This window comes from Zerene cesonia, chromosome 11, assembly GCF_012273895.1.
Source record: "Zerene cesonia ecotype Mississippi chromosome 11, Zerene_cesonia_1.1, whole genome shotgun sequence".
Lineage (NCBI taxonomy): Eukaryota > Metazoa > Arthropoda > Insecta > Lepidoptera > Pieridae > Zerene > Zerene cesonia.
The window spans coordinates 2070056-2096058 of record NC_052112.1 but is presented as its reverse complement, the minus strand read 5'-3'; the positions used below and the strand labels follow the sequence as shown (position 1 = coordinate 2096058).

The 26003-nt window shown below is 32.9% G+C and overlaps 5 protein-coding genes across 5 annotated transcripts in view; 3 read left to right on the top strand and 2 right to left on the bottom strand.

Moving 5' to 3' along the window:
• The first annotated feature begins 2232 nt into the window (after nt 1-2232).
• Nucleotides 2233-5576, top strand: LOC119829913. The gene has a single exon (XM_038352628.1). It carries the CDS (start codon nt 2240-2242, stop codon nt 5447-5449), a length of 3210 nt encoding a protein of 1069 aa, XP_038208556.1. The 5' UTR covers nt 2233-2239; the 3' UTR covers nt 5450-5576.
• Nucleotides 5577-10348: 4772 nt separating this feature from the next.
• On the bottom strand, nt 10349-12440 carry LOC119830118 (uncharacterized protein C1orf131). The gene is made up of 3 exons (XM_038352981.1): nt 12036-12440; nt 11634-11821; nt 10349-10439 (listed from the first exon to the last, which is right to left on the bottom strand). The coding sequence occupies exons 1-3, from the start codon at nt 12295-12297 to the stop codon at nt 10380-10382; spliced, it is 510 nt and encodes a 169-aa protein (XP_038208909.1). The 5' UTR covers nt 12298-12440; the 3' UTR covers nt 10349-10379.
• Nucleotides 12441-12858: 418 nt separating this feature from the next.
• On the top strand, nt 12859-20043 carry LOC119830058 (histone-lysine N-methyltransferase SMYD3). Its single transcript, XM_038352896.1, has 9 exons — nt 12859-13326; nt 13426-13510; nt 14811-14970; nt 15478-15605; nt 16154-16330; nt 16754-16853; nt 17495-17905; nt 18254-18416; nt 19556-20043. The coding sequence occupies exons 1-9, from the start codon at nt 13199-13201 to the stop codon at nt 19761-19763; spliced, it is 1560 nt and encodes a 519-aa protein (XP_038208824.1). The 5' UTR covers nt 12859-13198; the 3' UTR covers nt 19764-20043.
• A 198-nt stretch (nt 20044-20241) lies between these two features.
• On the bottom strand, nt 20242-21886 carry LOC119830060 (RNA-binding protein 45-like). The gene has a single exon (XM_038352897.1). It carries the CDS (start codon nt 21745-21747, stop codon nt 20350-20352), a length of 1398 nt encoding a protein of 465 aa, XP_038208825.1. The 5' UTR covers nt 21748-21886; the 3' UTR covers nt 20242-20349.
• Nucleotides 21887-22597: 711 nt separating this feature from the next.
• Nucleotides 22598-26003, top strand: part of LOC119829961 (fizzy-related protein homolog) — a 52410-nt gene continuing 49004 nt past the window's right edge. Inside the window, exon 1 of the mRNA XM_038352707.1 lies at nt 22598-23148. Within this exon, the coding sequence (XP_038208635.1) occupies nt 23007-23148 (142 nt within the window). The 5' untranslated portion in view covers nt 22598-23006. The remainder of the gene's footprint in view (nt 23149-26003) is intronic.

Genomic DNA, 26003 nt, shown 5'->3' with positions numbered 1-26003 from the left:
TTGCTACGGTTAGGCAAGATACGCAGGTTCGAATCCTGCCTCGTGATCAAATTTTTTCTATTCTTTCAAAATGTCTAACTGTCTCGAAATAAAATCAAGTATCATTTAGTTTTTCGCCCGCGTAGTCCAAGGAAATTCCAATGGGAAGGAGATATTTCACCGCGATAAGAGTCCGTCACTCTCCTGGCTAAACTCCTGCCATTAAATACCATTAAATCGCTCTGTTGCGATCTGAAACTGAAAGAAAGGAACAAATAAACACACTTACGCATTAAAATAGATCAAGGATCAAGGTTAATTTTTACTTTTGTTTTATTTTATTGTTTATCAAATCGATGTACATGCTTCCATAAATTTAAAAGTCGGTTATGGAAGTAGTATGTTTTTTTTTACGAAGATAATTCATGAATTATCCACTAATTATACATAGTATAACATATAATTTTTTTATGGAAATGCGGGCAACTGATCTGGTGGTTCGCTTGATGGTAAGCGATCATCACCGCCCATGAACATTCGGAGAGGTGCTTCTGCGAATGCGCTGACCGCTTTTATGGATTAAGGGGCAAAAAAATAATTGTCGACTGGAAAGCAGGAATGGACTGGGTCAAGTCCAAGGGTCCCCCACTCATCTAAAAACACATCAGAAGATCGGATCTACTTTGGCGGTGTGGTACTCCCCAGTGGAGGTGGCTCATTTCGCCGAAGCGTACTCGACTTCCACGTTAAAAACTATATTTGTACAATTTTTCCTGTGGCTATACATAGCCCCAATTAAAGGTTGTTAAATGGAAACAATTCATCTTTACATTCACTTTAATCACTTTAAAGAAAGTATAAGAATGTGACGTGTAATGAAGGCCTAATAAGGCGAGCTTTCGTTTTCATTTCTCAGTTTCTCACTATTTCGCGTGGGCGTGTCTCAAGTCTTATTTAAATCACTCGAAATGAAACGAAACGTTTTTTCAACTCTTTATTAATTCGGGTTGGTGTACTCGTTTAGAATAAATCTTATGAATAAATAAAATTTTTTATGTGGGAGTCGAGTACGGTTTGGCACCAATTGGACCAGCTCGCGCCGGTAGTACCATCGGAAGTACCACACCCCCGCAGAACCGGCGTGAAATAGTGACACGCCACTGTGTATCGTTTCCTTTTCCTAACCCGTCCTAGTCCGTTCCTTCTTTCCAGTCGATCCTTTTATAAACAACGTAAATTTAACTCTATTCTTAAATAAAAATAAAAAAAGTATATTGAAAAATTACTTTTACCCGAATAAATAGATTTGTATTTCAGCTCATCCATCAATAAATAAAATTCGTCTTTCAATATTTCTCCAATGTATATATAACAGTATATATAACAGTATTGTTTATTTTTAAAATAATGCAAAATGTTGAACTTGTAAAATTACATAACATACACACAGACACTCATACACTCATACACACATACACATACATGCCGTAGCAGAATGTAAACAATACAAAGTCCATTTTAAATGAAAACAAAATATGTTATGCCGAGTCAGCAGCGTAATGCATTACTTTTACTGAAACAATATATAAATTACAAGTTTCTTGCGTGACTTCATTAACACTAACATTTACGGAAAATCACTTTTAATTTTCATGATATATATCACGCTAAATTATTTAATAAAAATGGTAGAAAACCTAAACGAAATAGCAATTGCTTTCCATAATATAGCATATTACATACGAATGTATGTAATATGTTTCAATAAATTTTAATTATCAATCCTTTAATCCTGAAATATTAAAGAAAAACTTATAATATCCATCAAATAATCCATAGTTAAGTATATATTACTTGATTATGGGTTATTTTACATAGAATACTGCAATTCAATATCATCTCCGTGGATAAAGTCGTCCAATAAAATTAGTCGTGATATTCTCATTCGATTCCGCTTTCGATAACATTTCACGATGCCCCGCATTACGATTGACCTCCTTATCGTCTTAGACTTTGACCAAGTATACAATAACATCGTTAAACCTTTCATATTCAAACTACAAATTCAATCGGACATAGGAATTTATTCGCGCAACACATGTTCAATGATTAATTTCGGCAAAAACGTGTATATCTCGTACTTGACATTTCATTATACCTATCTACCTTGTAAGTCGTCTATTGAAATGTCTTTACCGCTAAATTGCGATCTTAATCGTGTTGACATTTAATTATAGGAACAGATTTGAGAGTAACGTCTATGTCTTTTTCTTTTCAGATGGATAGCAGTTCAGAAGCGATGGAGTTGCGAAGGGAGCTGGACGCTGTGAAAAGCGCGTTGCAACAGCAGTCCGAATCCGTCTTGAAGCAACGCCACCAGTTAGTGGAGGCTGGACAAGCCTTAGCGGCGCATGAGAAGCAAGCCGTCCAAGAGAGACGACTCCGACAAGATCAACTCGCTTTAGTCTTACGTTCTCTCGTGCTATTAGAATCACGTCTTACAAGAGAGCAGAAACAAATACGCGTGTCGCTTCATCACAAGGAAAAAATTATTAAGGCACAGCATGAAGAGATAATTAAATTGAAAGCACGCAAGTCGTATTGCAGTAATTGCCAACAGCTCCTCGGGTTCACGAGCGAACAAACAAATATAGAAACTGATCCAGAATTTCAAAGTCTTGAGAGCACAGATTCGAGATTCCCAAACGCATTCGTGAGAAGTAGTAGCTACCGGGAAAGGAAATCACCGCCCATTTTTCAAAAGAATACTAGACTTAGTAAGAGTTTTCAATTACCTAAAAATGATGTAGTATACTGTAATACTAGTTCAAGTGAAGAGGGTAATACAACGAGTGTAGGAAGTAAGGGAACGTTTATTAAAAACAAGCAAGCTTTTGTTAGACGAGATGTCTTTAGGAGATCTAGAAAATATTCGGGGAGAAAAAATAATGGCAAACATCAGGACAGTACACAAAAATCTTACAACCATCAAACAAATAATAGCAGCAGCGCTGAGGATTGTTTCGGTATGAGCTATCAAGTCAATCATGATGACGATGTCACTGCCAATCAGATAGCAAATGATATAAGAAAAGCTTCTCTTAAAATCGACCAGCTCATTGGTGAAGCTGCGAAGAAGGAACAAGAAAATGCCGTTAGTAGTACTGAGAAACCTTTTTCATCCAAAATTGAAAGGTTGCATGGTATCAAAAGACAAGCTTCAGATGAAATAAAGGCGAATAGACAACTGTTCTTAAATAAAGTTCTTACTGAAGAGGGAGAGGAGAAACCTTGGTATTGCAATGTCAGTGATCAGGAACAAGATATGGAATGTATGGATCATAGAGATTCGAAACCTAATAGTGATAACGTTTTGATAGCTGGCCTAAATAGTGGAATAATAAATGCTGAAATAATATCAGCAAAGAACGAAGTACTGTGCAATAATATGCTTAAAAAAGATACTCCTGATACGCGATTTGATGTTAAAAATAACAATATTGAGTCAAACAAACAAGAAAAATTAAACGAAATCAACGAAAATTGGTATGCTAGTACAAGTGACGCGGATGATCCTCCTCCACATGAGATATATAAAAACAATCCTGTTCTAGAATGTGTCAATCAAATATTGCTACAGAACTCATTAGATGACAGTAGTAATGATAATTCTAAATCAAGTGAAGCGCCAACTCCAAGCCCTAAGGCTGCTACTAAGCGTGTTCAATTTTCAACATTAAATAGCATTTCATATGACGATAAAATAAGGCCCACCGGTGGTAACAATACTTTACCAAGGTCGGACAAGAGAGCAAATAAAATAGTTAAATTCAGCTTGGAGACAGCATCTGAACATAGTTACGAAGTGCCTAACACTGCACAAGGCTTCCAATATGAAATACAGAGTATTTACAGTAATGAATATGAACCAATAATCACAAAATCAACAGAGCAAAAGCCTGTTCCATTGCCGCCTACAGAACCACCTAGCGATAAATCGAACGTCCCGAAAATACGAGGATCTATAGTAAAGAATATCGCAGCTAACATTGAAAGTCGTAACATGAATAATAACAACAATTTTGAACCAAAATTAGAGAGCCATGGATCTATGAAGATATTTAACAAAAGAAAAGTGCCACGAACTCCTCCTGCACTGCCGCCTAAGCCGAAAAACTTATCAGCTAAATGGAAAACTGAAAGTACTGTCAAAACGTTGGCAGAATCTTTAGACTCTGAAGCCGTTGCGGCTAATCAACGGGTTGCAGATGTTAAGAGAAACGTGGATAACGTTGTGACATCGAAGATCGTTGAACCAGACTACTGCTCCATTTCAGAGATAAATGTTCCAGTAGTCAATAACGGTAAAAGAGAAATGCTTCTCACGCAGCCTACGGTTGAAATTCATAATGAGCAATATCCAGTACATTCGACAAATCAAAGAAACAGTGTGGCAAAAGTGGTATCTTTGCCGCGGATACAGAATAAAATCAGTGATAAGGACATCCCCAAGCTTCCGCAAGTCACTGAGATAATCATACCTGATGAGGATGAAAAGACTCATGATGATCACCGCTCTTTCCCACCCTCAAACAGTTATCTAGCCAATTTTTCTATACACTCGCTTCAACCAAAAATTGATCCTAGAGGTTCGATACAAATGGGCAACACTGTGTCTTCAATCCTCTCTGAAATAAATAAAGGAGTCAAGACAAGCGGCAAACGCATAAATCTCACCGACCTGGATAACCAATTTAACCATGTCACGGAAAAAATTCAAACGAGCAACGCGGAGCAGCACAAAGCCGAATATTTCGAGGACATAGACAAGTTTGATCTGTCCCAAAATTTTGAGGAGTTCAAAATCGATGATGAACTCGACATAATAGTGGCTGAAGAATATCGCATCAGCTCTGGGAGCAGCGATGGTTCCGTGTCCGACGTTGTCACTGAGCACGTTCTATCTGTACCTGAGAAACAATTAAATAACCATGTTGAGAATAATGATAATGAAAAAAATGTATTTCACGAATGCCACGACAATGCGGTGAACAAGGGACTCACAAAAAACGCTAAGCTTTCTAATAAACCTGATCTCCTTTCGAATATAGAGAACCTAGAGACTGAATCTGTAAGGAATTCTGACATCGAGTCGAGTAATTCCTCTGGGAGCAACAGTGGCTCCTATAACACGGTTAAGTGCGAGCCAAGGATGATTCTGTCCCATTCAGAATCTGTAAATAAAACTAAGGGAGCTTTTGACTTCTTCCTCGAGTCATCTGGTCTAAGTTCTAAGTCTTTATTTTCGCCTAGTAAGAACTATTTAGGTATGCGGCCACCAAGCGCTAATCATAAAAGCGTTCTTAAACCTAAGGATATAAAAATGCGCGTAAGGAATCCCATTGCAACGAACAAAATCAACGAAAAACCTATGACGACTGCTATTAAATATTTTGAACCCTATGTGTAATATTATAAAATATAGTTTAATTATATTATGTGTTAATAATTATTTATTGTAAAAATGAACTTGCCTGCATAATATTACTGTATTTATGATTATATTTTGATGTAAATATTTATTAGTTATTTTAAAATATACCTTACCTAATGAGACAGACTTTTATTTTATTTTATTTTATTAAATCATTGAACGATGTGATAATGGATGATGCACTGTTTAAAACAGCGCCATCTAGTGTTGAACTAAATAAATAGACCAATAAGGATACAGTATAACTAAAAACTACACTATGTATACATTTATTTCCAATGCATATAATATGAATATAAATCACCACTCTGAAAATAAAGGGCATCGCATATTATGGGAGGTATGGACGTGTAAAGGTATGGGAGGTACGAGTGAATGAATACACTAGCTACTGTGCCAACGGGTAATCTATTAAAAAACTTTGTTACTTAAAATATTTATTTTCAATAAACATAACAAAGAAATAATAAAACATACTTTTTGCAATTGTACTCTTAATTAAAAAAACATGTCGATACTATACAGGGTCTTCTAAACCACATAGTCACTTATAATAATTAATTAAAGATACTTCCGATTTATAACTTTCAGTTCTACGCACAAGTTTAAAACTTGGACATTTTATACTTTATCTTCTTTAAAACCTTTTTCACCATTCTACATTGTCGTTTGCACCATGAACTTTTCGACAGATTCAAACATAAGGTTTCCGAACGTTCCAAATCATTCAGAACTGTTTGCGTAACACTCACTGTATTGTATCGCTTCGAAAATCTATCGCATTCCAAATTCAAATCATCAGAACGTCTTGATTCCATAACATTGCAGGAATCTTGTCTAAGTCTAGAATTTTCTTTGGATATCCTTCGAATTTTTCTCAAATACTCTTCGGAAGAAAACGTAGTGGTGGGTAGGTCTATTTCCACTGGAAGGCACGTTGACATGTCTGTATTAGTATCCAAATCTACTGGTGTACCCCACTTATAATCAAGGGCACGGAAAGCGGCACTCAAATGTAAATGCAGATCCATTTTTCTCACAAGTTGTTGCACCAGCGGAATCCAAAAGCCGAATAATGTCCTAGCATTAAAATTATGCACTTATATACAAATTATTAATTTGTGCAATAATTACCGAAAGGGTTATGGATTAATTAATTAATTAAGCATTTTTTCTACTGAACTCTTCTAATTAAGCATTACTCATATGCCGTTTGTTCATTGAGGCGACTAATTAATACGTCATATGCACATTCTTATGAACTTAATGAATATTTAATAAGTAATATACATTTTCACAGTGGTAATTCGTATGGTCTGTTTGGGCCTCTCATATTTATATTTTCTTACGTGAAATCTTAATATTTTTCAATGTTTTTATGCCACTGAAAGAGTCATAGTACTTAAGTATTGGGAGAAAGCTCGATTTATCAAAGTTGTATTATTAATTACTAGCTTCGATTTTTTCATCTTGTTTTTGAATGTAACCTCTATCATTAATACATAGTATAAAGCAAGGTCGCTTCCAGCATCTGTATGTGTGTAAGCTTAAATCTTTTAAACTACGCAACGGATTTTGATGATTTTTTTTAATTAATAGAGTGATTATCTATCTATCTATGTAACTACTCCGTATTTAACGCGGGCAAAAGCAAGTCAGAATAAAGATTAAATACACTGCCCATAACCAATTATAACTTCTTAGATGCACGTCATCTTATTTTCCTAGGTTTATTTAGTTTGCATAAAAGTATATTCGTATTAAAACCTATTCAAACGTTTGGTGAAAGCAAGAGACGGCCCTATAAACTTCACACATAAGACAGATAAATATAGCATTTGGAAGCATAGACTCATACTTTACGGAAACTATATCATCTTTACCAAGTACCTATTTATAATCTCTATGTACATATGTATATAACATTCTCAAGTCACAATGTTAGTTACCATATTCCGAAACGGCTGGACCGATTTTTATGCAATTTTGTGTGCATATCGGGTAAGTCTGGAATCGGCCAAATGATATGAGTAAGGCAGAACATGTGAATTTAAGGTGAATGTAAGAAGTATAATTTAAGTGTTTGTACCTAGCCACAGACTCTTCCGAAACGACTAGACCGATTTATCAGTATATAAAAATAAATCAGTCATTCGTCACGGTACATATACGTTGATTTCTTTTTATAATCGGTCCAGCAAACTGTATATACTTGGCTATACCATATACTGCATGACTATGAACATGGGTTTTTTTATGTCATAGGCGGGCAACTGAGCCGATGGTTCGCCTCGATTACGCGAACCGTCCGTAAAGAATCCAAGAGGTAGTGCCTCTGCGAATGAGCTGCCGCTTTTAGAAACCCTTTCCCATAAGGAAGAGATTGACGACTGGTGAAAAGTATTAGTTTAAAAACCTCGCCTTAGAATAAATTCTATCGTCTATGCTCCAAGACTAGTTTATTTGGGAGCACAAATTATATGTCATATTTAATATATGAATAATATAATGTTGTTTATTTAGCTGAGCAAAGTGTTGGGATACCTTTTTATGCATAGATCCTGAACACAATTCAAGCAAAGAAGAATATTTCTTATCATTATTTAAGACTAGACGCCCGCCCCGCCTCCACCCGATATCACGATTCCTGTTTTATCCCAAGGAAGCATTTAATCGGTATAAAAAGTATCATATCACCCAAATCAGCTCATACCCTGTCTGTATACCAAATTTCATAAAAATCTGTGCAGCAGTTTCAACGTGATTGCCAGCAAACAAACTAACTTTCACATCCTACTAATGTTGTAAACGTGAAAGTTGGTAAGTATGGTTGAATGTATGTATGTATGGATGTTTGTTATTATTTCACGCAAAAACTACAGTACCGATTGCAATGAAATTTGGTACGTAGATAGCTGGACAAACAATGGAATAACACAAACGATTACTTTTTATCCCGATATTCTTACGGGATACAGACTTACGCGGGTGAAACCTAGCTTTTAATATTAGTGTGAAGTGTGATTAAGACGTTTAAATTTAAAAATTACAGCTTGCAGTCGTATAGACTAACCATTTCTTACAGTTTACGTATACTTTCCTATCGAGTTTCAAAAGGGTATTAGTTTATATATTCCACATTTAAACGTCTGAATAAATATATAAATAAATGAATGAATTGTGATTATTTTTAAAGAAGAAAAGAGTTGAGAACGACCCTCGACTTTTTTCTACTTTAAACCTTAAAGTTGTGCAATTCTTTAGATGGTATTTAAAATGTCTTAGTTCTCACCAACTTAATAAATGTACTCACTTATCACGAAGCTAAGGTTCATATGTAAGGTTCATTTATCCAATCTTTATATGTATAAAAAACTTACATTGGTGAATGTAAGTTTTAATAAGAAAACAATTTTATATAAAAGTGCATTATTATAAATTTATTTAAAGAACAACAAATAATTAGCAACATAATAAAACAGTAAATCTCTCTTAAACTAGATACATCATCTTCAATAAAAAAACAATAGCCATCAACCCTCGCTTAAAGCGGGATTATAACTTTCTGACTTTTAACCATTTAGTTTTTCTGACTATGTAGGATTCTCAATCCTGGAGCCAGTGACCATTTATTTCCAACAGGCTGTCAAAACTTGTGTGAAATATTAAATACTTCATAATTTAATCTTCTTTAAAATCTTCTTCAAACTGTTAAACCGTCGCTTGTGCGGCTTATTAACTTTTCCCTTGGTGACGTCGCCCTTAAATGTATTATACTCCACTCTAGAATTAGTTAGAGTAAGAGAGTTCACACTGATTGTTTCAGAATACCCCAAGTCGCTGGTTGAAGCCATTTTCGACACTGAAATATCGCTGAATGAGTCCATCCTTTTAGCTTTTAAACGCAATCTTGTCCTCTTCACGGTTTTTAAATATTCTTCAGATGAAAACGTTATTTTGGGAAGGTCGATTTCTACTGGGCTGCACGAAGATAGGTCTGTAGAACAATCAAGGTCTATTGGAGTTCCCCATTTATAATCAAGGGCGCGGAAAGCGACACTTAGATGCAAATGAAGGTCCATTTTTATTAAAATATAGCTAGTTGGTTCTACTCAAACGAAGTTCGAATGCGAAATGATAGTTAACTGATGAAATACGTATATTTATATGAAGCCCTAATCACATTTCACATGTTAATTAAAATGGTTAAATTACGTGGCTAATTTATAACCCTTTTTCGACTAATAATAGATTAATTAATGATATGTAATATCTAATGATTTGCATGCATTTTATTTGTTTATATGCATAATTAATTAATTCGACAATTAACATTAAAGTGTGAAAACGTTAATATATTTAAAGTTTGTTATATATATTATTTTATATCAAATTACTTTCAGAATAAAAAAAATTTCATTGCAAATTTGATGATAAAGGTTTTGTAAACTCCAATCAAAAGTGATTGAAATTTTAATTAAAAAAAATATTTACAATTATTTTTTAAGTTTTGTTGAATCGTTGAATGTATGTAACACACGCCACGGCTCCGGGTAGTCATTTATCATGATTTAAATAATCTAAGTATCCTATCTTTCAGGTTGGATCAAACTGCATATGATGCGCAATATCGATTAAAATCGGTTAAGTAGTTTGGGAGTCCATCACAGACAAACAATGTGACTTGTAATTTATATGTACATTAAGATTTTGCTCATTACATATAAAAAAATTGACTTTTGGAATGAATATGGTATCGATACCATACCACACACTTATCCACCCTATGATAGAATAGATATTTCTATAGGATTAGTAACATAATAAACCACAGGAATGTTTAAACATGAGTTATAATAAAAAATCTTTCATAAAATTATTTTAATTACAAGTTTAACTAATTATTTCATTTCTTTTTCTTCTTAGATTTCTTGTCATTAACTTTCTTCAAATCCTTCTTTTGCACCTAAAAAACAAGAAAAAGTATGTTTTTATTAAGTTACATTAGTTCCTCAAGTATTAGCATTAAATTATTTATATAAAACTAGCTGCATGCTCCGGCTCCGCCCGGGTAGTCATTTATCCCAATTGAAATAATATAAACTATCCTATCTTTTAAGTTAGATCCAACTGCACAAGGTATCCAAATTTAATTAAAATTGGTGAGTAGTTTAGGGGTCCATCGCGGACAAACAATGCAACACAGAATATACATCTACAATAATATTTTAAAGAGGAAGAATTTGTATTTATATTTGTTTGTTTGTTTGTAATTGATAAACTCAAAAACTACTGGACCGATTTAAAAAATTATTTCACCATTAGAAAGCTGCAACTCTGTTGAGTGACATAGGCTATATATGTATCGGGAACTGCTAGTTTATATATGTTAAGAAGATTTTTTATTTATTGTTTACAGACCACCAAATGTACAATTTTATAAACTTCAATATGGAATTTTCATAAAAAATCCTAGTCCTTGCCCAATATCATTAAATTTATTTTTTCTCGTTGAATATACAAAAGGACAAAACCTCTTTTCTGACATATTTCTTATCAATTGCATTCAATCAAGTTAAATGCAAAGTATACCAGTAGAATTCATAGAGTAAGACAGAATGACACAAAAAAAATTATTAATAGAATTTATGGGGCTCAAGCTTTCAAAGTTGCCATCCCTCTTTAAAATCCCTTTTAGTATTAGTAAAGTAAAGTGACTTGGTCTATCAGTCTGTTTGTCTCTTCTGCACACCTAAACCCATATGATTAAAATATGGTAAAGGTAAACCTAGCTTAAGACCCAAGAAAGATGATAGGATAATTTTTATACCTAAAATCCCACGGCACCAGAAACTAATTCAACTTAGCGCCTAAGTGGGGTGCCCATTCCATCAATCAATCATCAATCATCATTCAAAACAAGAAATAAAATAAGCTTTGTATTTATGATAATCGAAAAATACAAGAAAAAATATATGCTCATATAATTACAATCCAATAAAAACAATCAGCTAAATAAGAAATTTTGAAAGAATAGAAAAAATTTGATCACGAGGCAGGAAAAAATATTTTCTATTCTTTCAAAATTTCTCATTTATAAAGCATTTCAATGCTATAAAACTAAAAATTAAATCAGCTAAATAAAATATAAATCTTGTACCTTGCCATAGTTGCTCAAGAAATGACCAACATCATTCTTAGAGCCTTTCTTTTTCTTTTGGCCAGTTGTATGCATTATGCTCTTAGATTTCATCAATTCTTTCTCTTCTTTTTCCTTTTGCTTCTCCTCTTTTCTCTTACTCATAAGTTCTTTGTAATTAACATATGCTTTTTTCGGAGGTTTAGCCCCTGAAACGGTAAAGATATAATATTACTCATTCATACGAAAATCACTGGACGAATTAAAATGATACTTGGCTATAATGTAGTCTATGTACCAAAGTAATACATAAGCTACATAAAAACTTGCCCGCGGATTCGTTCGCGAGTGAAACCATGCGGTACAGCTACTTTGTGGGAAGTAAAAAGAATTATTACAAAATAAGTGACACTAAGTTCTTACCTAAGCTTACCGCTAACGCAATTTTGGCTTCTTCTTTCTTCGTAGGATCAAAACCAGACATGCCAAATTTAACTACCTCATGTCGAATCTTCTTCAAGTCTAAATCTTTCGATGGTCCGGTCGGTTTATTGGAAATAGTGTCTGTATGTTCACTTTCTAAATTCTGTTTTTTCTTAGGTTTGTGCGCCTCAAACTTTACAACCTTAAAGTTAGCTTCTGCATTCTTTAACGCAAGGGCTGCTTTAGTTAAAACTAACGACATTGCTATTGCTATAAAATGAAATTACATGAAATAATTTATCAGTCTATCAGATTTTGTAGCACAACGCTACACAACGCAATTCATAATATTTTGTTTTGACAGACAGCAAAAGATAGAAGACTGAACAACGGAGTACACGTGCTCATGACATTTTGATAATCAACATAAATCCTGTAATTTACTTACTTTTAGCAAAAAATTTGAAATGAACTTTTCGGTAACTGCATGATTACAAATTAACCACGCATTAAACATGTAAATATCTGAATTTCACTGTATTTTTAAATGTTTAAGTGTAAAAAAAATAAAATGGATTAAATTTTTAGGGTTGGCGAATCTTATTATATCTCGCAACATTATAATCAAGTCAAAGTCACATCACAGTCATACACGATTCGTTTATGTCAAAGTCATCAAGTAGAATATTTTTTGTGTTTGACATTTCGTTTACCAATCAGCCTGCAAAGAACTTTAAAGAGACCAATTGTAAGATTTTGATAATTAAAAATTATCCAATAAGAGGTAACCAATTCAAAATCCAAAATCTTGTTTTTAAGATAATTGCTAATTTCGCATGTAAGTATTTATGAATTTTCAGTTTATATATTTCTGCTTACCGTTAACATTGGCCGAGTTAATTTATTTTAATGTTTGTTGATACGGATGCGGTCACGTCTTATCTAAAAATAATGTAACGGATAGTGTTTTGCTAATATTAGAACGGCAGGTGGAAAAGATAATATTTTTAACATTAGCATTTCGCACTCCGTAACTTTCAGTCTTTCAGTATAACATTCCAGATCTTGGCTATTTATACTTGATTTCCGGAAAGTTAATGCTGAATTTTTATCATAGCATATAATCAATTATAACATCTACCTCAACTTGAGCAATAATAACAATGAGGAATAGGTTTAGAAACTCGAATACTCCTGTAAAGGCTGGAGACCTTATTTTATCTGAAGAGCCGTTCGCGTATATTTTGTCATCAAAAGAAAATGGAAATCGATGTGATAATTGTCTACAAAGGTAAGTGGTTGCAATTTTGTTTATTATTCAATTATTAAAAAAAAATCCGAATTTTTTTTTAAAGTGCCCTTACATACATATATTTCTATTTATTTCCAGCTGTAGAGTGCTGAAGTGTTCTGGGTGCCAGTTTGTTTATTATTGTGGGAAGAGCTGCCAGAGAGATGCTTGGAGTGATCATAAGGTGAGTATTTCTTAAAAGATTTTATATTTAAAATCAGCCAAGTACCAACTGCATAAGAATAGTGGACATTGTTATATTTTTTTTATAATTCAACTATTAAATTGGTAAATAAATTAACATTGGTAAGTTTTAGAGTGGCTAATTTTCTTATATTCTTTGAAAGGTATAAATTTAACTGCTAAAGAATTCTTTGTATGCCAATGTATATAATAATTAATTCTGTGATGTTATATGGATGAATTTTTGAAATTGTCAAAAAAATACAATGATTAAAATGCTTATTGAAACATACAATTACTTAAAATCACAGCAAACATAATAAAGTAATTGAAAAAAAAAGAGATACAAGTATTCCTACTCTACTTCAAATGTACTTTTATAACTATACTAGCAAACGCGGCGAACTCCGTTTCGCCACCAGATGGCTTCGTTTTTCCCGCTTTTCTGTTAAAATTTTTCTGAATTTTCTTTGCTATAAACCTCACGGAGCCCGAGACCTTTCCAACGAATGCAAAACCGTGGAAATCAGTTCGTGCTATCTGGAGTTATAGCGTCAGGAAGGAAAACCCGACTCATTTTTATATAGTAAGAAGACTATAATATTCAGATCCTTTATAAGTTCCCTATTGACAAATTCTTTCATGTGAATCATATCAATCTGGAAACAGTAAGAAAACTTCATCCATACTAACAATAGAAAAGCAGAAAAGTTTATGTATGCTTTTCTATTGTTAGTTTATTTATATGCTTTTATTGCACATGCTCATATCGGTAACAACTGGACGAATTTCAATATTTATTTCACTAATAATATGTATGATCTCTGAGTGCTATAGACTATTTATGTACCATAAGCGAAGCCAGGGCAGACCGCTAGTTTTTATATATTTCTGAGGTGAGTTTTGAGGCAAGTTGGCAACTCGCCACTTGAAATTGGGCTTTACGAAAATATATTAGATAATCAGATACTATATATATTTTTTATTTTTGACCAATGGAATTGAAGGACATGTATTGCAAGCATATTTTTGAAGTCAAAAAATTAAAAACGTAAACGAAAAGTAACTCTATCTGTCTGTCTGTTTGTCTGTTCACACCTAAACCACTGAACCGATTTGAGACCTGGGAAAGGGTAGGTTTTATGCAAGAAATCCTATAAGAAGTATGCAGGTAAAATCTCAGTTCTATCGGAAGACTAGTATGTTCGTAAATTACTTACCAGTCACATTAAACATCTATTTTTCTATTTGTCTACATCTTTAACTCAATGCCTAAAATTTTGAATGTGTGTATTTTCCAGTGGGAGTGTGCAAATCTGAAGAGAGTTGCACCTAAAATTGTACCCGATGGAGCCAGAATGTTGGCTAAAATAATAAATCGATTGAAGCGCGGCGATGGTAACTCCTACAAGGCATTTTATACACCAACCTCATTTAGGATGTGGAAAGATCTTATGTCGCGTAAGATTTTTTTTTAATTAAACCATCCTAGTGTTTGTTGTTCTTTCACATAGACTATGGAACCGATTGCATTGTAATTTGGTACGTAGACAGTTGAACAACTGGAATAACATATAGGCAACTTTTTCTCCCGATACTCCTACGGGATACGGTCTTACGCGGGTGAAACCGCGGGGTGCAGTTAGTAGTCTATAATAATAAACACTGGACTAATTTCTAGAAATAGTAAATAATAGTAATAAGTACCTGTGCATCAAATGAATGCATAATGCTTGTAGTGTAAAAATTTCTCAAAATTATAAGTATATATAAAATTGTTTTTAATGCAAAAACATACACATTTGCGAATAAATGATAAATATGTATACTTGAATATTTTTTGTGTGTTGTTCAACCTCAAACACCTCAAATTATCTCAATTTAAAGGTTTAAAACATAAAAGCAGTTTTGAAACGTACATTAAAATTTTAAACGCTTTAATTATAAATCTCGTATTATAATTTCCAGATTATTCAGATTTAAAAAAGGATAAGAAGAGGATGGACCATTTCACATCATTGTGTGTAGTGCTGTTTGAATATCTTAAAGACATATCATTGCCGAATACAGTTGACCTTATGGGATTGTATGGGCGAGTATGTTATATATAACTCTCTTATTATCTGGCCGTCTGACATTAAAAATAATCTAATTTTCAAGAAGATTCTGTTTTGTAGGTTTCTGTTGGTAAAAGATTATATGAAACCGTTCCATTAACTTTAGTGTTTATTTGTTCTTCAAACTAAAATATAATATGTCTATGGTATGTCCTCCTTTTAACACATAAAGACTAAGCTAGATATAAGATCAGACTAGCTTCTGTATCCGGCTTCGTTCATTTTAAAATATGCTATATAGTCTTGTAATATAAAATTACTTGAAATGATTAAATGAAGGATTTATTTATCAGTTACAATGCAAATCAGAATAAGTCAGCTATCTTACAAAATGATTACAAGCAAAAGTCGCGGGCGGAAACATCTTTTCTCTCAAATCTCACATGCATATACGTAAAATTTACCCTCTAAAATCAGTACCATGAATAGTCTTTATGACAAAATGAGAACTCGAATAATAATTAAAACATATGTGATAGTAATCTATAAAAATTCTCAATTATGTTTGACAAAAGCACACCTTTCAGATGGTAATCAACAGTTTCACAATACTAAATGTGGATATGAACTCGATTGGTACAGGTATATACATAGCTGCATCCATCATAGACCACAGTTGCAATCCCAACGCAGTGGCCACATTCGATGGCAAAACAATACATATAACCGCTATTAAGGATATGCCTTGTTTGGATTGGAAACAGGTATTTATAGACCATACCTTATGTTATTTATATTATAGCAAGATGTAGTCTCCAGCTAATTAAGATAAAGTTTTACGTAAAAAAGATAGAAATGTTATATATGGTCAGATTTGTGGGTAGTTATTTTTTTATATAAAAGTTATATTAATAATTGATAAATCAAGGTTTAGTTTTGTTTAAATAATGTACTAAACAGGGCTATATAGTCCGATAATAATGATGTTTAACTGCAGTGATTAAAAATACTTAGAGCTTTTAATTAACTTAGAGCTTAAATTTTAATCACTATTTTCTCTATCTTCATCAGTTAATTTGACAAAAAATTAACGATTTTTTTTTTAATAATTCTGACAGTTGTTTTTTTTAACCTATTTTTACTCTTTATTCTTTTCATATCTATCGAATCGAACTAATTCCTTCCAGATAAGAATCTCATACATAGACCTAATGAAAACGCCCTTCGACCGCCAGATGGAGCTACTCGAGAACTATTACTTCGCGTGCCAATGTGACAGGTGCATGGGTAAATGCTTTCGATGTGCATACTAATTAGTGCGTGGATATTTATGCATTTTGAGGGTATTTTTAAAATTAATCTTAGTTCAATATTGTGTTTTTCAAATAATTTGAGTTTTACTATTCGTGGATATGAATACATATATTAACTCTCAGAAACTAAAAAACAAAACGAACTCTCATTTGTTCTAAGATCCTTATAAATATCCATGTACTATATCTTTTCGCTTCTCCTTCTAATTCAGTCATGCTCTTTATCTGCTCAATAATGAAATGTAATCTTTTCTAAGCTAACAAATAGTTTAATTTCGAAATCATGTTAAAATGGGCAGAATTTTACATTGCTGTGTGTACGACATGCGTCTTATACTTGCTAATTTACTTGAAAATTATAGACCAACACTTTGCTATGAGCCATGTGTATGTGGCTAAATATTTCTAGACATACAATAAAATCGCTAACGAAATTACAAAAAAAATTATAACAAAAATATTTTAAGAGAATATCCGTCTTCGTCTCTTTATTCTTTTTGCTTTTAATTTAATTTCAAAATCCAATTTTTTTCGATCTTTTTAAAATTGCTTCCGTGCGTATTGGCTAAAACATTTAAAATATAAATATACTAATTTAAATTATATAAATTTTAGATGAAACGCAATTGAAGTATCTCCATGCAGCAAAATGCCTTAATTCCAGCTGTGATAATCCAATAAATATAAAGTGGAAAGAAAATTGTCAACTCGTTATGAAAACAGAGAAAACGAGAAGCAAAATTGAAAATGGCGCCTTAACTCCTAACGGAACGGAAGCGGGTGACAGAGATAGTCATACACAAAATGGTGTAATGGAAAGAGATGGACATATAGACAATGATAGTAATATACAAAGCAATGGTGTGACAAGCGACAGTGATATGGAGAACCATGTGTTGGAAAGAGATGGGATATGTTGTTCTGAATGCGGAACTAACTATACGGATAAATATATCGAAGTTTTCAAAAAGACAATGGAATTTTCGGAATTGCATTTGCTGAATATGAAAGAAACGACTGTGGCTTGTATCCTTTTACAATATATATTCGTCCCTCTACTCTTTCTTTGTGTTAAGCTGTATATTTCTTTTTTTTTTTACATAAAATAGCTTTTGCCCAGAGTTTCACTATATAATAAATCACAAATAGTCTATCATAGTTAAATTATGAAGGTTGATCAAATACTTACAAAGAAAATTTTGTAACCATTCATACGATTTAAGCATATTTCTCGTGTAATAATTGCCATTTCAATCATTCTAGTCATTGCGAAACTCGAGTGTTAAACACTTCATAATTCATATCTCTATTGGAATGTAAACATCTATTTTCTACCCGGACTTTATTTATACAAATTTCCTCAACGACATCCAGACGTGGATGTTTGCAAGTACTGTATAGAGCGGCAGGATGGTGTGCTACATCCATTAAACGTGATGCACGCCCAAACCCTGGACCAGGCGTTCGACGCACTTATACAAGTACAGCTGTGGGAACAGGCGTGTGTGTACGCTGAGAAACTCTTGCCTTGCTTTAGGTGTGTGATTGTATGTCGTAGCTTTAGCTTAAATATATGCTCGTTTGACAACCAAAACCAACAAAGGGTTTGTTTTTGTGATAGGAAAAGCAAATTTGGCCAAAAGATGTTTGACTTAAATTTGAAATGATTACGTTAGGTTTGAAGTTTGAATCTTCGAAACGCCTCTCAGTCCAGCAGTTCCTGACAGAAGCGCGTTCAAACAAGCGTAATATCGAAAATCCAATTGGACAGTTTCCATGGCAACGGTCTTGCCGCTTCCATGGTAACGGTAGCGTGTCGCGATTTAAAAACATTACTGCGCACGTCATATTTTTATTTATACGATACGTAACTACTATCTTGTCTAATAGTTCAATTTGTAGCAGAATTAGCAAACAATAGATAACCAAATAATAATACGCATATAATCTTGAACATAAAAACACTGTGCTAAATACTTTGACTTCTATGAGGTCAGGGTCATTGTTGATGTTATATTCTAGTTTGAAGTGGTATGGAATATTATATTTTCGTCCATACTAAAAAACGGTGCAGACCGCAGTAGTCGTTTTTTGAAACCAAGTAATATACAAAATATTATGATAGTCCATAAACATGTCAAATTCGTTAAAATCGGTTAGTAGGTTTCACTTTTCGGCATACACGCCAACTTTTTCAAACACAATAAAGTTAGTATTAAACACAGAAATGATTTTACACGTTGTATGGTATAATGTTTCAACTAGCGTTCCTCACCGGTTTCGCTCGTGGTACATAACCTATAGCACTGAAAAATTTAGATTGATTGATAGATTTGAGATTAGTGCGTTCAAACAAACAAGCTTTTATATTATTAACTAGCGGTTCGCTTCGGCTTCGCCGTGGTACATGTATAGCCTATAGCTTTCCTCAATAAATGAGCTATGTAACACTGAAAGAATTTTTCAAATCCCACCAGTAGTTCCTGAGATTAGTGCGTTCAAATAAACAAACTCTTCAGCTTTATAATATAAGTATTGATATAGAACTTATAGATTAAACTCAAATTCCACTCGATTCTTTTACACTTATACAGCTTTCTATAGCTTTGCCAATTAAAATAGGCTCTTTAACTTTTTTTCGTATACGTATAACCTATTTTATTTTCCTTTTTCCAGGTTTTATTATGGTCCCCTACATCCATTACTGGGCTTGTTACAAATGAAATATGGAAAGATATTATTATACAAAATGGATTTACCGAAAGCTGTGGTTCAGTTCAAGGGTGCTGAAAAAATATTGAAAATCACTCATGGAGAAAAGCATCCCCTGTACAAAGAACAATTATTGCCTTTGTTACATCAAGCAATTATAGAAAATTCTTAACTTACAGTTATTTAGTAGTATTTGTGTAAGATTTAAGCGTAAATGTCAAGTTTTTAATAGAATTTGACGGCTCAATCAGAGAAGATGTAGAAAGGGGAACGTATAGAGGCAATAGTGTTTTTTTAAGTTTACAAGGACCAATGTAACGGATCTAAAACAACCTGCCTTAGATATTCTAAATGTCGAAATAGATATATAATTTTTTGTATGTCAGATCAAAATCAAATGTCAATTAGTTTTATAATATGGCTGTGTGTGCAATAAATTATTTCGATTTCAATGTCTGTTATTTTTGTTGTCCAAGTCAACTATACTGGGAGTGGTTCGGCTATAATTAAAGGGCATAATTTGCGTATAATATATTGTAAATTTGACATGCAAGTTAAAAGTTAGTCAAAGTCTGTGAAATCTTAAAATCATAAATACAATGCACTCATTCTACAATTATATTGTACGCAAATGCTTAAGAAATGTCAGGTAGTGTAAAATTATTTATTTGTCTGTAAGTATGTTCACAAAGACCAATTGTCGGTACGTCCAGCGTATTTGTCTTCACGTCTTGTCCGAGTCATGTTGTCTGTCCTGTTTAATCAAACCTCGGTCTTTTGTTGGGCACTTCTTCCTCTGCCTCTATGACTTTAATTCTTATACCGCAAATTTCAGCACCGTGTAATGTTTTAATTGCCATATCTGCTGATTCGATAGTGGAGTAACGCGCGTAACCTACTGTCTTATTTGGTAGGGTATAAACATTGATAAGATTACCAAAGCGACAAAATATATCACGTAAAACAGTTAATGGTGGAGGTTGAGGCTTACAAATCAAAAAGCATCTCTTGGCTACAGGGGCATCAATATCTGCCAATGGTTGGGGCGTTGGCAATGCAACACTACAATAATTCAAATCACCAGCATCTGGAATATTATCGTCAGCAACACCAGCTGTTGCCATTTTTATGATTTTGGAAGCCTCTGCAATGGCTTCGGCAAGTTTAGCCAGATCAGGAGTTTGGGAATTTTGTGTGGAATTTATGGCATCCTTTAGCTTGTTAACAGTGCTGGGTAAATTGAATGAATTTTCCTCATGTTGACCAAAGTTCAAAGAGGCAGGTTTGACAAAAATCCTCTGTCCCGGAGGATATTCAAACTCATTTAGTTGTTGGAGTGCATATTGTGCACAAATGGGGTTAGAGTATTCAACAAAACCTTTACTGAAGTTTCGGACTATATCAAATACAAGCTTACAATTAACCATACCAGGTATTATATTAAATAGTCGCGCAATATGCATTTCTAGCAAATAAGGACTGCACATGAAATGTAGCCGAGTAAAACCTTTTGGTCGGACATTCATCATAGACATAATAGAATTACCAGCCACCAGTGAATTTATATTTGACTCAAATGCTGTCTCAGGACGTCTTTGTCCTTTAGGACTCGCAAAGATAGCTCTGTACCGTCTATCACACTGCTCAAACGCAACAGCGGCTTCAGAAAATTTTCGAAATTTGACATACGCAAACCCCCTAGGAGCTCCTGTATTTCTATCTCTTTGGACCAAGACATCTTCAACAGACCCAAACTGTTGAAAATATTCTTTTACACAGTCTTCATTCATTTCTTTAGCAATATGTAGGAATAAACGTCTATATTTATCATTGTCGACTTCATCTGTTTGAATATCTGATCGGTTTGCGGCTACCAATACTTTGAGCTGTCGAGATCTCAAAGTTTTACCATGCATGCTTTCAAGAGCATTTGCAGCTTCTGATGTTTTTGAGAATTTTATAAATGCTATTCCTTTGGGCTCGCCTGTATTATGATCAAGTGGAATTCGCAGATCCTCAATGGTGCCAAATTTTGAAAATTCATCGCGTAATGTTTCTTCTTTTACATTACGATCACAAACAACAAATAATCTAGAGTATACAGGAACATCCTCACTACGTTCTTCATTACGTGGATATTTACGGCGATTATCCATACTTTACTCTTATTATAAAAAATTTGGAGTAAAAATAAAAGACGCAGAGACGTATTTTGTTCTATCAAATTAATTATTTCATCAAGAAATTCATAACTTAGATAGGAATTCAGACTGTCCGTCAAATCCAAGCGCATTCACAGAATATTTACTCTATGGGCTATGACTATCAACATAGATAAATAAACTGCATATCTATGGCTAATATGGTGTTATATTATCAAAAAAAAAAAATTAAAAAAGTTTTGGAACTTTCAGATTATTTCAGTTGTATCTTTTTTATGCCATAAGCGAGCAACTAAGCTAGTGGGGTACGCCTAATGGTGAACTTTCACCACCACCCAAGAGCATTCACAGAGTGAATGCGCTAATTTAAATGCGCCTTTTTAAGGGGAAAGGGACAAGGAAAGGATTGATGACTGGGAAAAGGGAATAACGGCGGAGGGTGAGGAAAAGGAAACGGGAGCTGGAAACTCGAAATCTCAGTCCTCTTCGAAATATTTAAAAAGCAAGAAACAGTTTCATATTATATAAACGCAACATATCTCATCACAATTCATATATTATTTTAATGTTTTAAATTACGAAAGTAAAGCTCAATAATTTTTTTTTTACTGTTACTTTGGTGGCAAATATTGCTTAGCAGTAAGATCCTAGTTTTTAATTTGTTCTTACGTTAAAATTAAAGAACGTAAATTCTTTAAGAATTATGTGTATTTTTTCTGTTATTGTTTATAACATAAGCAATTACTTAATAAATTTGAATAATATTATAAACTGATGGTACCTAAAAACCGTTTAATTCAAACGCAGATTTTTTTTTTTAGATGGCAACACTGCATTTATTTATGCCAAAAACAGTATCTGTTTCGGATTATTTTGTGCTTGTATTATCAAAATTAAACGCGATTGTGGCATTTTATGCATTGAATAATACAACAGAATTGAGATAACAAGCGTGGGAATGCTTAATTTAGTGTAATCAGCAAATTAGTGGTTAAAATCGAAAAATAAACAGTGGCTCTATCGGGTATGTCAGATGCATTCAAATGGTCGTGAGCAGCCGAGGGGCGCAGTAGTCTTCGCGCTGCATATCGTATTACTTCAAAACATTAAGCCCACAGGTGCGGTACCCTGAGCGCCCAAATCAATATCATGATCGAATGATAACCTAACAGTTTCTGAAAAAACGTTCTAGTCTACTTCTTCCATTAGAATACCCACGAATTTTATTTGGACTTTAGTGAAAGACTTTCAATATGTTCAGTGAATCTTATGAAAGAAGACTGCTGCAGCAGTGCAGCCCTGTGAGCAGAAAACAGTCTGTGCTGGTCAGGCCAGAGCCTATGGATAGATTTATTCCATGCAGGTTGGAGAACAATTGGCAGACAAGTTTTCAAGGTAAGTTTAATCTTAACCACTTTATTGATAATGTAATATTCACTTTGTTGATTTTCACTCATGCTTAAATATTTTGTTATAAGTTATTTAGGTCAAGGTAGAAAATAAAAATAGTAGTGGGACGTTCCAAATAATAAATTTTTCTAAGGAAATAAAATCCACATTGTGCTCCTATGTACCTGGGTGATACTAACGCTATACATAATTAGTATCATGGTTTAAGTCAATTTAAATACTCTAGAAAAACACAATTGTCATTTATGTAAGTAAAATAGACTGAATTTTTTAAATTTTTATCAAGCTTAGTGTTTATTATCCATATTTTGGTGTTATATTGCAAAAGTCTAATTTCTTATATGTTGGTATTCAATAAGTGATTAATTAAATCAATATCCAATTAAATGAAGTTAAAAATTATTTAATGTCTCTTTAGCAATAGGCAAAATCTAATGGCATCAATATCATTTATCACACTTTATATTAGATCTTTAATATAACTTATATTTATCTAAGTACTATTTAATATTAGGATAATTATTAGAACAATCAATTTCTTTTATTATAAGCTATTGTAATTTACTACTTGTAATGAATCAAGACAATTGCTACCCAGTATTGCTCATTAAGAAACATTAATTAAATACTTGTGAAGTGATTATAATATGACTAAACAATAAGGAAAATGTTTTAGAGCACAATGAGTTTACTTTATTTGTCATCATCTTTTGATGTATGAAAATCTTTACTTATAATAAAAAGCTGACAGATGAGAAAAATTTGTTCACCGATGTAGGTATATATGCATGTGATCTCAGAGTGCTTTAGGCTATATGTTTACCAGAGGTAAAGTCTGGGTATGCCGCTATAGTTGTGTTAGTTTGTTTCTGCTATAAATAAGAGGGAATCCATTAGGTAGCAAAAGTAACTGATTAATATGATCAATAAAAAATATTATATTACAAGTTATTGTACTAATATACATTGAGTGAGTTATGAAGTGAAGTGAAAAGGAGCTGGCTTAACTCTAATAAGATATTAATTATAATAATAAGTTGCGAATGTAGCAGGAAAAATTAAGCTTAAAACTATTTTCAAGTAACTTATTTTATAATTCAATTCAAATATATATATATATTTTTTTTTTTAACAAAGCTAGTCAGTTACCTCTACGCAATAATGACATTGTTTAATTATAGACACAAAAAGTATTCTTTAATTAAAATAACCTAAAATGTAAATTCAGGTTGGTGCAGATTCAATGGTTTCTTGTTGCTACATGAGAGTGGAACAAACAAATACATATTTATATATTTAAAAATAGGTTGAATTGTTAATAAGAAATTACTTATACTAAAAAAAAAAATATAATCTTAAGTATTAAATGTTATTTTGCTAAAGCTAAAAATAAAACATCATTAATTATCTCCTTACAAAAAATTAATGCAAATAAATACTTAATGATTATAATTTTTCAACAAATATTTTGATACGATTCAAATCACTCAGAATATTATATATTTTATAAATTTTAGTCACAGCACTAATAAGTTGTTATACTCTGCACATACATAATTTTAATTCTTAATTAAAATTCACTGCTTTGTCCTTTGCTTATTTATGTACTTTCTTGTGATAATATATAGCTGAAGAGTTTGTTTCTTTGAATGCACTAATTGGAGGAACTGTACCATGGCTCTTGAGTGCTTATCTATTAATATTATTAATGCGAAAGTTTCTAAGTATGGATGGTTTTATAAATGTTAGTCACTCTTTCACTTGAAGATACCTTATCGTATCTATGAAATTTGGTACAGAGGTTACCCAGTTACCACGCAAGTGACACTGCAGGTTTTCAACTAGTTTACAGCAATTTTTTAATCCTGCCATTCTCTTATTTCCTTCGCAGGTTTATAATGACAATGATTCGACTAAAATTTGGTGTAATGATAGGTTGGCTAATGGAAAACACAGATTTTTTGCTCACCACTGCTTCTGTCCGTCGATGTTTTGTGGATAGATTATGATTGCTGTTAGACACTTATTTCACACTTGTTAATTGTGTTGCTTTTTGTTGTTTCTTCATAAAATTTGTTTTTTCATTGGCCAAGTTTTAGTTGTTTCAAATGACTACATTGCATGGAATCAAATCTATGACTCCTATGAAGGTATTAAACATTGTAATATAATTATAGTAATCAAATGAATTATTATGTTTAATTTATAAAACAATGCATATTGCTGGTGCATTGAAACATTTTTTTTATTATTAATTACGATCGAAATAAATTATCGCTTGTAGCCATTACATAATCGTGTTTACAAAAGTAACTCGAAAACATAACCATTTCATTTTTTGAATTTAAAGCAATTACAGCGTACTGCGGTCGTTCACATGCTGAATAATGAAATAATGGAGTTAAGCAAGCACCGATGTGGCTTATTAACGTCGCTGCGTGCTTTACGCGCTTCAAATTTTTATCTCTCAAATCGTCCGCCGCAATTATGAATCTCGGACTAATTAACCCTCATTATAATACTGATGAGCTTCGACTTTCCTTCGCTAGCTACATTCCCTAGCTATTAATTGTTGGTTTAAATGCGCCATGTGATAAATCGGGGTCCACAACAATATGTAATCTGCAATTCAATGGTAAAAAGCTATGTTACGCTCGGCTACCTATGAAGAACGAGCTCGTAGTTATTGTGGCCCGTAGGTGATTGCACTTTGATAATTTATTGTAATTTATAACTTAACGCTGTGGTAATAAGGTTAAACATCTCGGTGGCTAATTTTGTTTTGGAAAGTTTACGGCGTTTAAGTTCATTGCTATGGTGCTACTTTTCTGTTCTGTATT